The sequence below is a fragment of the Homarus americanus genome, unplaced genomic scaffold (assembly GCF_018991925.1).
Source record: "Homarus americanus isolate GMGI-L3 unplaced genomic scaffold, GMGI_Hamer_2.0 scaffold30535, whole genome shotgun sequence".
Lineage (NCBI taxonomy): Eukaryota > Metazoa > Arthropoda > Malacostraca > Decapoda > Nephropidae > Homarus > Homarus americanus.
In genome coordinates, this window is record NW_024732440.1 from 10,678,703 (window position 1) to 10,694,550 (window position 15,848).

The window sequence follows — 15,848 nt, forward strand, 5'->3', positions numbered from 1 at the left end:
TTCAAGCAGGGGCATCCAGGCATAAAACAGTGTTGGCATTCCTTTATGATGTTAATCCATTGTAAGCGTCTCATTAAGACATTATATAAAGTATAATGTTCAACAGTATTTTACTCACTGGTCTGCAACTCTTTGTGCAGTGGTAATCCCCTTGTTTAAATATAAGACTCGCATACAGTACAGTACTGTATTACGTTATCCATTCATTGGGGATTTTTCATTCATCTTCTGTAGAGAAAGATTTTAAGGAGTTGTGCAAGCTTGTTAAACAACTCTCTTTAAAAATCTGACTTACACCCCATCAGGGCTTAGCATAACAACATGCAAAATACATCACAGCAAATAAATTATCCATTTATCCAGATGAATGGCTTTTAGCATCTAGTTGAATGCTGTACTGGATAGTTACAATGGGAGCTAGATGAGCCAGAGATCTGATAGTTATCAGTAATCAGGTTTATCCCTTTTAGAAACATATATTGTACTCTCTATTTAACAGAATCGGATGTAACGAACTCGATTTAGCGGAAGGCATATTTTCCGTTATTTTTCGTTCGATTAAGTGAAATAATTCGCTAAATCGAGATTAATTCTGTTAATACGCTCACACCTATGGAGACACCTCAGACACATAATATGTACATATAACCATTAGAAACATTATTCATGGCATCCCGCAGGCCAAATGTGGCCCTTGGTGTGGCCAGCTGGATGACTAAAATTTATCATCCCGTGAAATTATGATAGACAGATATAATCATGTTTATTTAGTAAAATTAATTATAAATACTTAAGATCAGACAAACCCAAATGAGGTATTCCTGGTAAGGTAATGTGTGAAGCTGTAAACTTCAATCCTTAAACTATGGGGGTTCGATGCTTGTTTTAATTTTTCTATTAGTATTTCCAAACTTTTTTCCAGTTGATAGCCGCACTCTTTTCACTTTCTCCCCCAAACCACTTCCTTTCCGAGATTTCCGGCATGATGGCTAAGCACAGTAGTAAGTTGACCGAGAGGTAGCAGTGAACAACACGCCCAGTGGCGGCAGGACCCAGACTGATCAGATGTATACAAACCGCACGTGCCAAGCAGTGCGTTTGGTGCGGAATTTAATGGATTCACGCTCAATTTAGTGAACTAGTTCGCTAAATTGAACAAAAATAACGGAATTTTTTATTTGATGGAAAGGAGTGACTCGAATTAGTTCGTTAAATGGAGAAAATACTATTTGAACTTCAACTGACCAAAGCAGCTTCACCCAAACCTTTTAAAGTCTCCAAATAAAACTTTTATACCTCTTTCCATTCTAAGGGAGGTGTAGGCGCCTACTGCCACACACTTACACTTGTAGCTCAACTCACGGATCTTGAATCTTCTCTTTATGATGTCATCTGGCTCAAAATATCTCTTCCAACTATGACTATTTTTCTTTGTTTCTGGAGATGTTCGGGGTACTTGGTTCTAACTACAGGGGCGAACATAAACACCTGTAGAGTTCTGAAGGTTCTTATTAACGGAAATATACAGGAGGGCGCTTACAAGCGCAGGTAGTCCTTACACTCCTATTGGGTCAACTGACCTCACTCTGACCTCTCGGGCGACATGTGGTAAGTGGTATACTAGCAGCTTCCAGATGTCGCCAGGCACATTTATCTAAGCGTGTGGTGACATGAAACAGGGGCATTGCCACACGCTACTGACTAGAGAAATAATGTGTATATATAGAGTACATACATGGTATACATACAACATACATACAGTTTCCTATACTGTTCTTCCAACTCTACCAACTATTTGGAACTCTTTGACTTTCTCACTTCTTGCCATGAGTCGTTGCTATCCACACACCCCAACACCGAGATCCTCTACCGAGGGGATTTCAATGTACAGGGCGTCCTCGCTTAACGGCAGGGTTACGTTCCTGAAAACGCGACATTAGAGGAAACAACGTTAAGCGGGTCAATTTTCCCCCTTAAGAAATAGATAAATTACGGGAGTTACGTTCCCCACCCTCCCTTTGTCCCTTGAAAAAAGTTACATACGGTATACAGAAAATCATTGCCATTTCTATAGAAAATAGTATATACAGTAGAACTACAGTACTAAGTTTGTATTGGTACTCACTGATGGGCAGAGGTGATAGAGTGAGTGAGTGGTGGGTAGTGGAGCGGAGGAGGCGAATGGCGGGAGGGGAGGAGGAGGATGGTGGGAGCGGATCTGGCCTTGTGCTGAATAACCATAAGGCTCACAGGGTCATTGCGTTGATTCTGGTCCTCCATCCAAATAGCCAGCATCTTTTCCACCTTCTCTATCACAGTGCTTCTAGTATGGGTCGTCTTAGTAGCACTCAGAGAAGTACCACTTCCAACACTAACCTTAATCCTGTCAGTGTTGGTCCTGATAGTACGCACCGTTGTGGGGGTTAGACCAAGCACAGCGGCTATGTCCACAGCACGTTCCCCTTTTTCAAATCGAGTTAATACATCCATTTTTGTAGCAAGGATAATGGTCTTACGTTGCCCCTTCGCCCATCAGTAGCACTTGATGGGCACTTGGAAGCCATTTTGAATGGCTATAGTACAGTTTTAGAACAAAAGCACTTAAGCACACACGAATGACGTGAAGTGGTAACAGAGACTGGCTTGGCGTCGCTTGGGGATGCCGTGACGTTCCGCGAGTGACGGGAGGGCAGCGCGCCGAGCTGAGAGCGTGACCAGACAAGAACAGGTGATGCACCGTAGAACGTAGTCAGTGATGACACAAAACGACGTAGTATCGGATCACCGAGACATAAAACTAATTTTTGGTCTCTAAGTTCAATGTTGATGTACCAAAACAACGTTAAGGACGATGTTAAGCGACGACTTACAGTACATCACAGAGAATGGCTTGGCTCTGCAAGGGATGACCCAGGTGGAGCCGAGGCACTCTCTTTTTCCCTACTTAATGATCTGGAACAAATAATTAAACACCCTACATGTGTTCCTCATCAACATGATCAACTTACTAACATTCTTGATCTTTGTTTTACCTCTAACCCCTCACACTATTAACTCAATTTCTGCCCCCTTAGGGTCTTCTGATCACAATCTTATTTCTATTAACCCAAATTGGGCATGACAACCTCCCACATCCCCCTCTATGGCATTAGCGGAGGGCAAACTTGCAATCCTTGTGAGAATTCTTCTCTGACTTCCCTTGGGATGAATGTTGCTTTTCCACTCAGGATGCCTCCGTATGTCCTGACAGCATTGCTGGGGTTATACAGGGTGGCATGAGTGCATTTATCCCATCTACCAAAACTTTCACTTTACAATTATGGTTTGATCACTCCTGTTCTCTTGCTTGTAGGGAGAGAGATAGGGCATATCAAGCTGTGAAACTAGCTCCTCCTCCTATTGCCCACTCCTCTTTCATTACTTCTAGGAATCGTTGTAAGGCTATTCTTCATAGGACTAAGTGGAATTTTATTAAAAGAAAGACCGCTGTCCTGACTAACTCTTCTTCAAATAAATCCTTCTGGTCCTTAACCAAAAACATCTGTAATAACTTCTGCACTCCCTCTTTTCCTTGTCTCGTCTGACCTGATAACTCTAATCCAACTCTCCCCCTGATAAAGCCAATCTCTTTGCACTTAATTCTCCTCTAACTCCACCTTAGACGATTCCAACTCTTCACTCCTGCTCCTCCTACTGAACCTATGCACTTTCCTATGATCTCCACTCGTAGGGTTGCTGGTGTGTTATCCAGGCTGGATGTGAGTAAGGTGCATGGACCAGACGGAATACCTCCTCATGTTCTGAAATTCTAGCCCATGTGCTTGCTCGCCTCTTTTGCCATTGCCTCAAAACCTAAACTTTTCCTTCTTCTTTGAAGCATGTCTTGGTTCAGCCCATCCTGAAGAAGGGTGACCATTCTAACCCCTCTATCATCCCAACTTAAACCCTCCCTAATATTTTCGAAACTCTCTTAAACTCTCATATTCTCCATCACCTTGAACGCTTTTCTCTTTTGTTGGATCACCAGTATGGCTTTCGCCAGGCGAAATCTACTGGTGATCTGCTCTCCTATTGCACCCATCTTTGGTCATCCTCTCTTAGGAATTGAGTAAACTTTCGTCGTGGCCCTCGACATCTCCAAAGCATTTGACAGGGTATGGCACAAGTCTTTGCTTTCTACATTTCCCTCTTATGGTTTCTCTCCCCCACTTTGTTCTCTAATTTCTAGCTTCCTTGAGAACCGATCCATGGTAGTTGTTGTCGAGGGATCGATCTATCGGTCTTTCTTTACCATTGGTGGTGTCCCACAGGGTTCTGTTCTTTCACCTACTCTCTTCCTTCTTTTTATCTATAATTTACTTTACACTACAACTAATTCAATCCATTCTTTCGCTGATGATTCTACTCTTCGCTCTTCTTCACAATTTTCCCTTCTCCCCAATTCTCAAACTAGAGCTGATATCATTTCATCTATCAATGTGGAGCTGTGCAGCATCTCCAAATAGGGAGGTAGAAACTTGGTTAAATAGTAATAATACTCAGTATTTACCAATTACACTTTCCAAATTAGATGATCTCCCACCAATTACATTTCAGGAAGCGATCATTCTGCCAAATTCTAAAATAGATATGCTTGGTCTTACCATTTCTTATATGTCATGGAAGCCACACATCCACAACATTGCTAAAGCTGCCTCCTGAAGGCTGGGCATACTGTACAGATGCCGTAGTTACTTCACTCCTTAACAGTTACTTCAATTTTTTAAGGGATTCATTCGTCCTAACTTGGAGTACTGCTTTCATGTTTGGGGTGGCTCCTCTTCTGTCCAACTGTTAGATAGGGTGGAATCAAAGGCATTTTGTCTTATTGACTCCATTCCTTTAGCCAACAATCTTTCTTCCCTTTCTCTTCGCCGCAATGTTGCTTCACTCTCTCTTTTACAGGTACTTTAACGGGCAATGTTTGGTGGATTTGGCATCCTGTGTACCGCCAGCAAGGCCGTGGGCTCGTAACACACGTCTTGCCTGCGGTGCCCACCATTTCTCTGTCGGTCACACTAGAATAACCCGTTATAGTTCATCCTTCTTTCCTCACACAGCCAAACTGTGGAATGCTCTGCCTTCTTCTTTGTTTCCATACTCATACAATCTGTCTCACTTTAAAAAGCTGGTTTTCCGGCATCTTTGTGGTGTAGATTAAAAGAACCTTTACTATTTTTAATTTTTTTTTACTCTTATTTTTTCCCCTCCTAGGCCCCATTGTGGGTCAATGACCTGTGCCCGGGTGGGCTATTTCCCATAAAAAAAAAAAAAAAAAAAAAAAAAGGACATCGTATACAGTGGTCCCTCGGTTAACGAGCACAATCCGTTCCAGCAGGTTGCTCGTTAACCGAAACCATTGTTTCAATGGGTTTTTGGGTAATTGGTTCCAGCTCACCGAAAATTGCCTAAATTCAACAAAAAAGGTAGAAAAGTACATTTACTTTGAGGTGTGTATGTAGAAGGCTCCTGGATGATGATGATGGGAATTAGAATGGGGGTGGAGGAGAAGGAAGAAGAGAAGGCATTGGGGTGGAAGAGAAGTCACCCCATGGCGCCATTTCACCCATAAAATTTTAGTTCTCTTGGTGTAATTCAAGATTATTTTCTTTAAATCAACACTGCACTGCATTATATATTGTCAATATGTAAAATATATTTCAAAATGACCAATAATTTGCTTGGAAACACAGAAAAAAGCGTTTAGTTGAAGAGAGTCTCAAGCAAGATGTTACCTCCACTGAAAACAGAGAGACTAACGCCTGTCTGGTGTGTTAACAGGCTGGATGGCACGCCAGAAACTAGTTTCTTTACCTTCAATTATGTTCAATAATTGTTAAAATGACTAAAAAAGTTAATATTAAACTTTTAAAATTATTGAATAGTATAAACTTCTTGATATTTACTAAAATAGTAAGGAATTTAAGCCCTAAAACCGATTACTGTATTGGCGGACTAATACTGCAGCTGGTGGACCGCCAAATGCAAGCGAAAACATGTTGAAGTCGGCTCGGAAAAAACTCGTTAATCGAGGGATTGCTCGATAACCGAAGTTAAGAATCTTATGGAAGGTAAAACTTTAACTGAAATCTCGTTAACCGAGGGACCACTGTACTCCATATCAAACATAGATTCTGGCAGGTATAGAAACCTCCTAGAGGATGCTGAAAACCCTATATTTGCTTATCCTTCCCTAATGATGATAATGAAATCAATGGCCCCTTTGGCACTTCATCCTTTCACCATGTAAATCATGTTTCCCAGTAAGATACCTCTAATGCTTATGTTTCACCTTACAACCTTATAAAGAGTGCAAAGGGGTGCTCAATAAACTAGTCCGTATGCTAATCTGAAATGTGGTCCTCCTGTACTGATAATGGTCCATTCAGTGGTGTACAAACAGTGGTAACTTACTGATGCTGGCGCCCACAGAGAAGCATGATCCGCTTGGACAGAACTGCCATGTGGTGCTACCACTGCCAACATCATGTTGGTAGCAGACCCAGGCAGAAGCTGCAAAGGAAATACCATACAGTGAAAATTAATGATACTGAAGAGAATAACCTCAAAAAGGCTGTAATACCTGTACTGTAGTAGGCAGCTATCAAACAGGGAGGTACTACCACCTGGGAAGATATTGGAAGCATAATGCAGTGGTGCACTGGCCCACCGGGAAATTTCCCGGAAAAAAGAAAAGAGATATGAGGTTTATGAGATATTAACTCAATCCGCCCTAATGCGACCTGAAACTACGCCATGTGTTCACAATCGTCTAGTGATTCAAATCTAACCGAACGAGATTCTGACGGAAATGACCTTCTCGGCGAGATTTCCGGTTTATTTTTACCGAAAACCGGATGTTTATATCTACTTTCGTTTACATTCTATCATAATTTGAACACAAGCTGTTTTCCAAAACATGAATTTCAAACAAGTAACACATTTCAATTTCTTCGATCGCTTATTGATAATTTCAATTTTGACGATGAAAACGAATCAGATGTAGATCTACAGCGCGTGGAAGTGTTTTTCAGTGATATTCGTGCTGTCTAGGTGACTTGTGCTTTGTAAATTACTGAATTTTGACTGCTTTAGTGATATGTGCACACATTAAAAAATGCAAATGTTCCAATTTTAATTATAGTACTTTGAAAACAATTTCGAATTATGCTTTATAAATTACTCGGATTGGTTGTTCTATGATTGAGATTTTCATTTTTATTATAAGATTATTAAAATTTTCTAGTATACTTGTATTATGCACACATTAACATAAATAAATACTGTACAACAATATTGAATAGATGTAACATTTTATTTGCTTAAAACCTTTACTTTTATTTGATTCCTTTGACTACATTTTGGGATTAAGTGGGCCCTTTTACAAGTCTTCCCGGTAGAAATTTTTGACCCAGTCCGCCACTGGCATAATGTGTTGTAGACCCTGCTGCTATATGGCATCAAAATTTTTTTTGCCCAAGTCCCGGGTTTCTGACCTGACTTTCTGCCTCATTTACACACAATTGCAGGGTCTCAATTGTTTCCCTTACTTTGACAACACAACATACAGTACAGTATACTGTTTCTCACTACAGATATTCATCTTTTTTATTTTTGGTATTTATTTATGATACTTTATTATTGTATTTTTGCCTCCAGGTTTTGATGTGGTCATTGACCTGTGCCCTGGTGGGCTAATTCCACTAAAAAAAAAAAAATAGATGAAAAGCAGAGTACAAAGACAGTAATTAAAAATTTGGTAAGCAAATACAATTTTATGTACATCACAGGTACAGTACGGGTTATTTTATATTAATACAATAAAAACTGTATTATACATTACAAACCAGGTCAAGAGTTATGCAGTAGATGAGTAAGAACTTATTAAAATACAGTAAAGCCTCAAATAAAGACGTTAATGTGTCCTCCAATATTGCAGTGTAAGGTGGATCATCTTATCGTGAATCATTAATTACCAATAAAATAATGCAATAATAATAAAATGCGTTCCCAAGTGTGACCTTTTCATATCTTTTGTGTGGCTTTTAACCCTCTTTTCCCCCCAAAACAATACAAATAATGAAAAGTGCAAACTATATTCTTTAAATAATGTTTATGAATGCACCTTATACAATATAAATGAATAATAATATGGTCCCGGGAGTCCGGGACTATAGTTCTACACGAGAACATGAAGAAAATAAGACCCTGGTTGTAACTGTAGTAAAATTAATGTAAAAAAATTAATATATATGTTTTAAGTAACGTTATTTAATATTAATAAATGGAACAATAGGAGTAGCTAACCACTAATGCCAAAGGAAAAAAAAAGAGATGGACTGGGAAAGCCAACATATATATACGTGCACATTTAAGGATACCACGTCATTTACCTTTTTAGGAATACTGTATGTACAAAAGATTCATTATTGTTTATTACTGAATATGTTTTTGATGAATTAATGTTTATATATGTGAAATGAACAATGCAATTCATTAATCATATGTAGAATATTAAAACACACAAGAGAGACAAGATGTCATTGTTTTTGTGAGTGACGATGGTTCTACATAAGAAACTGAAGAAAATAAGACCCTGATTGTAGCTGTAGTGAACTTAATTTAAAAATATTGAATACCTGTATGTATGTTTTAAGTAATGTTATTTAATGTTAATAAATGGAACACTAGGAGTAGCTAACCGCTAATGGTAAAGAAATAAGGCGAGACGATTGGGAACGCCAACGTATGAACAGCAAGTGCGTACATGTGAAAACATATCGTCAGTTCTCTACATATGAATATGAAAGCAACACTTATTTACTGTTCATATATGTTTTAAATATTATTTACAAATGTAAAACTAAAATTCTATTCACCAATGGTAGTAAAGTCTAAATCATAAGGACAGCCAATGAATATTGTGTGAGTTTTTACTCAGATGACGAAGTCATCATCAGGTTCAACTCTGGCTGAAGCTATAGCTTTCCATAAAGCTGTTGCTGAAACTGAAGTTGATGGTTTAGGCCTTCGAATAATAAAGCTGTCGAAGAACCTTGCACAGCTGCTTTCTTTTCTCATTATACATCTTTATGTAGAGGTCATTTGCGTTTATTTAAATTTTAATGCTTTGTTCTGTTAATGGATCCACTTCAGAAAATATGTTCATTGCTTGCTCCATATAATATCCACAGACCTCTCACCTTTTTCATATCGTTTTAACTTATCTAGTTTCTCGGCTCAGCTTATACACTTTCTATTAGCTTTAGAACCAACACTACCATCACTTGCTCTCTTGCTCATGTTGAATAGGGATGCAAAAATGATGTAAGAAACCTGTGAAAGTTTTTCTCCAGTTCCTGTTCCAGATGCGTGGAAACAAAAGGCTCGCCAAGCTCCGACTGTTTACCACTCATTAGCAAGGCAGCTTCTTTGCGCAAGGCGCTCTTAATTTTTTTTTAATAATGCATATCGAGATTTAGTTATTATTTATATGAAAATGTAATATTATTTCATTTTCATTATATTTTGATCGCAAATACGAATGAAATAAGGACGCAAATTGAATTGTGTCCTAAATTAACTAGGGTTTTAAATATGAAAAGAAGTTGGTCGAACCGTTGTTATCAGAGGCTTTACTGTATACTGTACTTTGGCTGTTTGGTTGAAAAATAATAATTAATATAATGGAACTAATCTCTTACTCTCCTTTTTAATTTTAATTACCATAGTACAGGGTTACCTATCCTTTATCCGTAATCCTTGGGGCCAGAGGCATTTCAGATTTCGTTATTTTTCGGTTTTCAGAATGGTTAGTTAGTTTTTTTTTTTTTAGCCCACCCAGGCATAGATCACTAACCCACATCGGGGCCTGGGGGGCGAAAATATAATAAAAATAAAAATAAAAATAATACAGTAGTAATAATAATTCATAGGTCTAGGTCATGTTTCTCACTTTTGATCTTTTTTTCATTCATGTACGTATATCTTTATTATTATTATTATTATTATTATTATTATTATTATTATTATTACAGTATTATTATTATTATTAATTTTATCATATTTTATTATTATTATTATCTTATTTTGGTGTATTTTTATTACTAATTTTTAATATGAATAATTATTATTACTATTACATTTTCGCCCCCCAGGCCCCGATGTGGGTCAGTTATCTATGCCCGGGTGGGCTAATCCCTGTTTAAAAAAAATAATAATAAATAAATATGCCCCCCCCCAAAAAAACTTTCGGTTTTCAGAGCTTTTCGGAATTTTGGATAAAGGGTTGTCAACCTGTACTAAATGAACATGACATACTACCATATGATTGCTGCCAATAGTCTGATATTATGAGCATGATAAGTAAATATATACAGTACTGTATAAAAAAAATGAGGCATAACTGACCGCCCAAGAGGCTAACGAGTCAATAAATAAATATCATGTGGGGGAGAAAATAATTACAATATTGTTTAAGCACTTTAATGTATTTAACACATCTTCAAAAGCAAATTACACAAAGATACAGAGTCAGAAAGTGCTAAATGTTGTCTTAGTCACATCCTGGAGGCAACTGTATAGCAATTTACTTACAATACAGTATTGTGTACAACTGGAAATAAAAATTATACTAAACCTAAAACAGGAGCAGCACTCACCTCCATTAAGGACTCCCAGCAGCAGGATAACCATTGTGATGGTCTTCATGTTGTTCCTGCAAAAAGAGAGAGAGAGAAGGCATCATCATGTTATGTATAACTTGTACTCTGAAGAATAACTCAAGTACGGTAAGCGGAATTTATTCACTCGCTCCTCACACGTGCATCCTCATTTACTCTCACTTATTCTTGTACCACACATTCATTCAATCACACACTCACTCATACCCACACACTCACTCATACCCCCACACTCAATCATATCCACACATTCATTCACTCACTCATACCCACACATTCATTCACTCACTCACTCATACCCACACATTCATCTACTGTACTTTCCCTGTCATCTCTCCTCAATATTCATACCAGAAGTACAAATGCCAGTGATCAATTGTGATAATAGTTTGATATTAACCTATATTTTATTTATAAATTTGGTGAGGTGCACCCAGCGTATAGGAGTCCCTGACTTCCTCCACTTGCTGTAGCTTTCTGAAGATGGGTTCTGTGTAGCCCGGAACATTAGAGAAATGAAATTAGATCAAACCTGTGTTTCCCTTCAGCCCACAAGTAAATCACTGTAGGTGCACGTGATCTAGGTATATGCTGATAAAGTTCAGGGGTGAGTACAGACTAGCTAAATATATATATATATATATATATATATATATATATATATATATATATATATATATATATATATATATATATATATATATATATATATATATATATATATATATATATATATATATATATATATATATATATATATATATATATATATATATATACACACACACACACACACACACACACACAATGGTCCCTCGATTAATGAACACAATTGGTTCCACAGAGTCGTTCGTTAACTGAATTTATTAAGTCTATGAGATATTGGATAATTGGTTCCAACTCACAGAAAAAGTATACATACAAAGTACTGTATTTGGTTTAAATTTAATGTTTTGTTAATTCTATTACCAGTCGTTAACGAACGAATCTGTGGAACCAATTGTGTTCGTTAATCGAGGGACCATTGTATACTTATATATATTGTATAGCATACTGTATAATAAATAAAAAACAATAGAATACTATATTTTAACTTACTTTGAGGTGTGTATGTCTTATTACCTGCAGCTTTGTTACATATCAAACAGCTGACATGCCATATTCTTTACAGCGTGCATTGTTCTAATGCCTTCATCGCATTTCATATTAATTTCTGCACTGTATATTATCAATATGTGACCTAAATTTCAGAATGACCAATAATTTTAATGTAAAAATATTCAAGAGACCAACAAACTGGATGTTCACTCCACTGTAAACAAAGTTAAACTGTGAAGCGTTGGTGGGCAGCGATGCTGCAAAGCCACACTGACCATGGAATGAGCGTTTAGGGAACAAACATGGAGAATGATACACAGGAAGTGGGGAACACATAGAGTGGGGGACGTTTTCTTTCTTTCTTTTTAATAACACCCGTAGGAGACGGTAGGACCACTTTATAATTTTAAGGCCTCCTACTGTTCAAGCACACGCTCAACTGCTGCGTGCAACGACAGCCATCGAGTGGCACACGCATGTAAGATTTTGTGTGGCTTAAGGTCCAGAAAAGTTTGGGCAAATTTAAGTTTATATTTCCTTTTGGCACTATAGGAGAAGTGTGTATAAATATGCATTTATTATAATATATAACATTTTATTCTTCGATGACGTGGCACATGTATGAATATGTAACACAATGTAAGGTGTTACGAACCCCTCCACCCAGCACTACGAACCACGCCATCTATTGTCCTGATCTACCTACCCAGCACCACGAGCAACGCCATCTAGGGACGAGACACGAGTATGACTCGTCTTAGTTAACACTCCGGGGTTTCCCTTCTCCATATCCTGGTTGTTGCGTCACTTCCTCCAAGTCTTCTTTGTCAGCTCCAATTCGAGGAGAGAGCACTTGGCTCTGGGAAGTGACCACAGGATCATCTATCCTCTAAACCTACGTGCAGTGACTACCTACCGTCTTCTACAATACTCAGCCTTACTCGTCAGCCATCTCAGCTCCTCACTTAAGTACTTGTATTTTGTATTAACTCCCCCACGTCCACTTGCTTCAAGATTGTTTATGTTGTATTAATATGTATATACTGTTAATGTTTAGGTTAAGTTTGGTTAAGGGTAATTTATAAGCTGAATATTTTGTTTAGGGATTTATGGTACTTTATTATATACAACGAAAACTCGCATCCTTTGTCTACCCTTTTATAGTCCGATTGTCTTTGTTTTTTTTTTATTGTTACCTGTTGGGATCTGGGTAGACGTATAACTATATTCTAAATCCCCAACTCGTAACAAAGGTATTAAATAAAACAGCCATATTAATATATTACAATAATATCTATTAAAATTTCAATGTAGAATAAAGCTTATCTTGATTTGTAGAATTTATTAACAATGGGCGTAGAATGTGTCTAGAACGTGGCCTGATGGTGACTAACTGGCAAATAAATAGCCACGTTACTTGCCAAAGGTCACTAGAAGGCAACAATTCGGCAACGCTGTTGGTGGGTGATTCAATCAGCTGATTGGCACACAAAAACTGTTCCCTATACTGTATATATATTATCAATATGTTAGCTAAATTAGAATGACCAATAATTTTAATATAAAAAATGCTAAAATATTCAAGAGACCAACTTTCTTGATACTGTATTTACTCCACTGGAAAAGAATGTAAACATAGAACCAATTACTGTATTGGCAGACTAGTCGATCAGCTGATGCGCACAACAAAGTGCATTTCTCGTCTGGCTTTCGTTAATCGAAGTTTTGTTCATTAATGGAATTGAAAATCCTTATGGGAGCAAATTCTTTAACCAATTTTTTTTAATTGGACCGTTTGCTAATCGATATATATATATACAGTCGACCCTCGTTAATTCAGCCCCCTTTAATCCGGATTTCGGATAATTCGGACAAAATCTGAACGAACTTTTTTTTATTTTTTATTTATTTTTTTTTAAGATTTGTAGGAATATTACCTACGCGGACCTTAAGCTAAAATGCTGGTCCACCCACTGCTGGGATAAAACACCAGCATCTTTTTGGTTAAATGTAACATCTCCCCCACTAGTGTGGGGGGATGCAACTTTTAGCTTCAGACATGAAAAATATTTACCATTTACTGCCAGTAAACAATGGAAACGTAATATATGTACCAATTAGTAATGAAAAGTTGTGCAGTTCCTTCAGCAAATGAAGCTCATCAACTTACAATAGGCTAAATTACCTTACAACGTGTTTTCAGTAGTCTATGTTGAAGTTCTTAGCACAGGCTAACTTATCATATCATGTACGGTATCACAGTTCTCATTGATCTACAAAAAATACCGGTAATAAAAACCTTTTTGATATTTCACACTTAATATAATACCCGGTAATCTACTTCAACCTCCTATTGTTTACAACGACGCATGACGCACCACCAGCTGTTGAGTATCAGCTAGACGGCACACGTGTTTTTCGAATCGTTTTCAGTTAAAAAACTGTTACATCACATGAATATTTTACCTTAACTGTGCCTGAATGAATATATTCTCGGAAATAAATAGTAGTTTTGCTGAAACGTGATGTATTTTAATTGTAAAATAGGATAAAATACATGACGAAAACAAAAGATTTTACCTAACCTTCCGATGTTCAAGAGAAGTTACTCGTTTTTTTTTTACTAGTTTTTGGTTAAAATACTGTTATATTACAATGGTATTCTATTCATACTGTGCTTGATATAATACATTCACGGAAATGTAATATTTTTGCTGAAATGACGTACGTATTACAGTGGAAAGTGGGATAAAATCGTGACGAAAACAATGACTTTGAAATATAATGCAATATTAACCCCTAAATCGGTTAATTCGGACAACCGGCTAAAACGGACACCCTTCCCCCCCCTATTAGTCCGAATTAACGAGGGTCGACTGTATACAGTGGGGTATGCTATAACGAACAGATCCTACTACGAATATTCCTATAACGAACGGTTTTACCTATAAAATTGAGAATGCTATAACGAACGCAACTCCTACAACGAACGCGGATGAATACCGGACTATTTCGTATGGCGCATGAATATTGTTGTACCGCGACCCACAACAAGAGCGTCAGGCGCCATCTTTGTCTCATTGTGTAGCCAGTGCACCACTGTTATTGTTGAAATTTCGTCTTTTGATGTGGAAATAGAGTTACTTGTATAAATATTTTGTTATACAAGTGTACAATTGTGACAATGAATCGTTCAAAGCGAGTGAGAAAGCTCATAACTCTTGAAACTAAGAAAGAAATCATAAAGAAATGTGAGGATGGAACAAGCATTGCAAAACTTAGTGATGAGTATGGGATGGCTAAATCGACTATATGTACGATTTTAAAGAATAAAGAGGAGTTGAAAACAGTGCAAGTGGCTAAGGGAATCTCTAGACTTAGCAAAGCAAGGTGTAATGTGATTGAGGAGATGGAAAATTTACTCTTAGTGTGGATAAAGGAGAAAGAAATGGCAGGTGATAGCATTAGTGAAGCTATAATTTGTGAGAAGGCCAGACAATTGTTTGAGGACCTTAAAGCCAAGACTCCCAGTGCAAGTGATAGTGCTGTGCCAGTGTTTAGGGGTACCAAGGGGTGGTTTACTGGTTTCAGAAGAAGAAATAAATTACACAGTGTTGTGAGACATGGTGATGCAGATGAGGAAGCAGCTAAGGAACACCATGACATTTTTTTTAATATTATTAAAGAGGGAGGCTTTGTTTCTCAGCAGGTATTCAACTGTGATGAAACTGGACTATTTTGGAAAAAAATGCCTCGCCGTACATACATTACCAAGGAGGAAACTTCCGTCCCTGGCCATAAGCCAATGAAAGACAGGCTTACCCTCCTTCTTTGTGCTAATGCTTCTGGTGACTGCAAAATAAAGCCACTCCTTGTGTACCATGCAGAAAACCCCAGAGCTTTAAAAAACACTAAGAAGACCCGCCTTCGTGTTATGTGGCGGTCAAACCCAAAGGCTTGGGTGACCAGGAATTTATTCTCTGAGTGGGTGATTGAGGTGTTTGGACCCAGTGTTCGGGAATACCTCAG

At 37.7% G+C, this 15,848-nt stretch overlaps 1 protein-coding gene across 2 annotated transcripts in view; it reads right to left on the reverse strand.

The window, feature by feature from the left end:
* LOC121868815 overlaps positions 1-15,848 on the reverse strand; it is a 31,102-nt gene that overhangs the window by 2,675 nt on the left and 12,579 nt on the right. For both annotated transcript variants that reach the window (XM_042369776.1, XM_042369777.1), the window contains exons 2-3: positions 10,701-10,756; positions 6,454-6,552 (exon numbers count right to left, since the gene is read on the reverse strand). In XM_042369776.1, the coding sequence (XP_042225710.1) occupies positions 6,454-6,552; positions 10,701-10,756 (155 nt within the window). The remainder of the gene's footprint in view (positions 1-6,453; positions 6,553-10,700; positions 10,757-15,848) is intronic.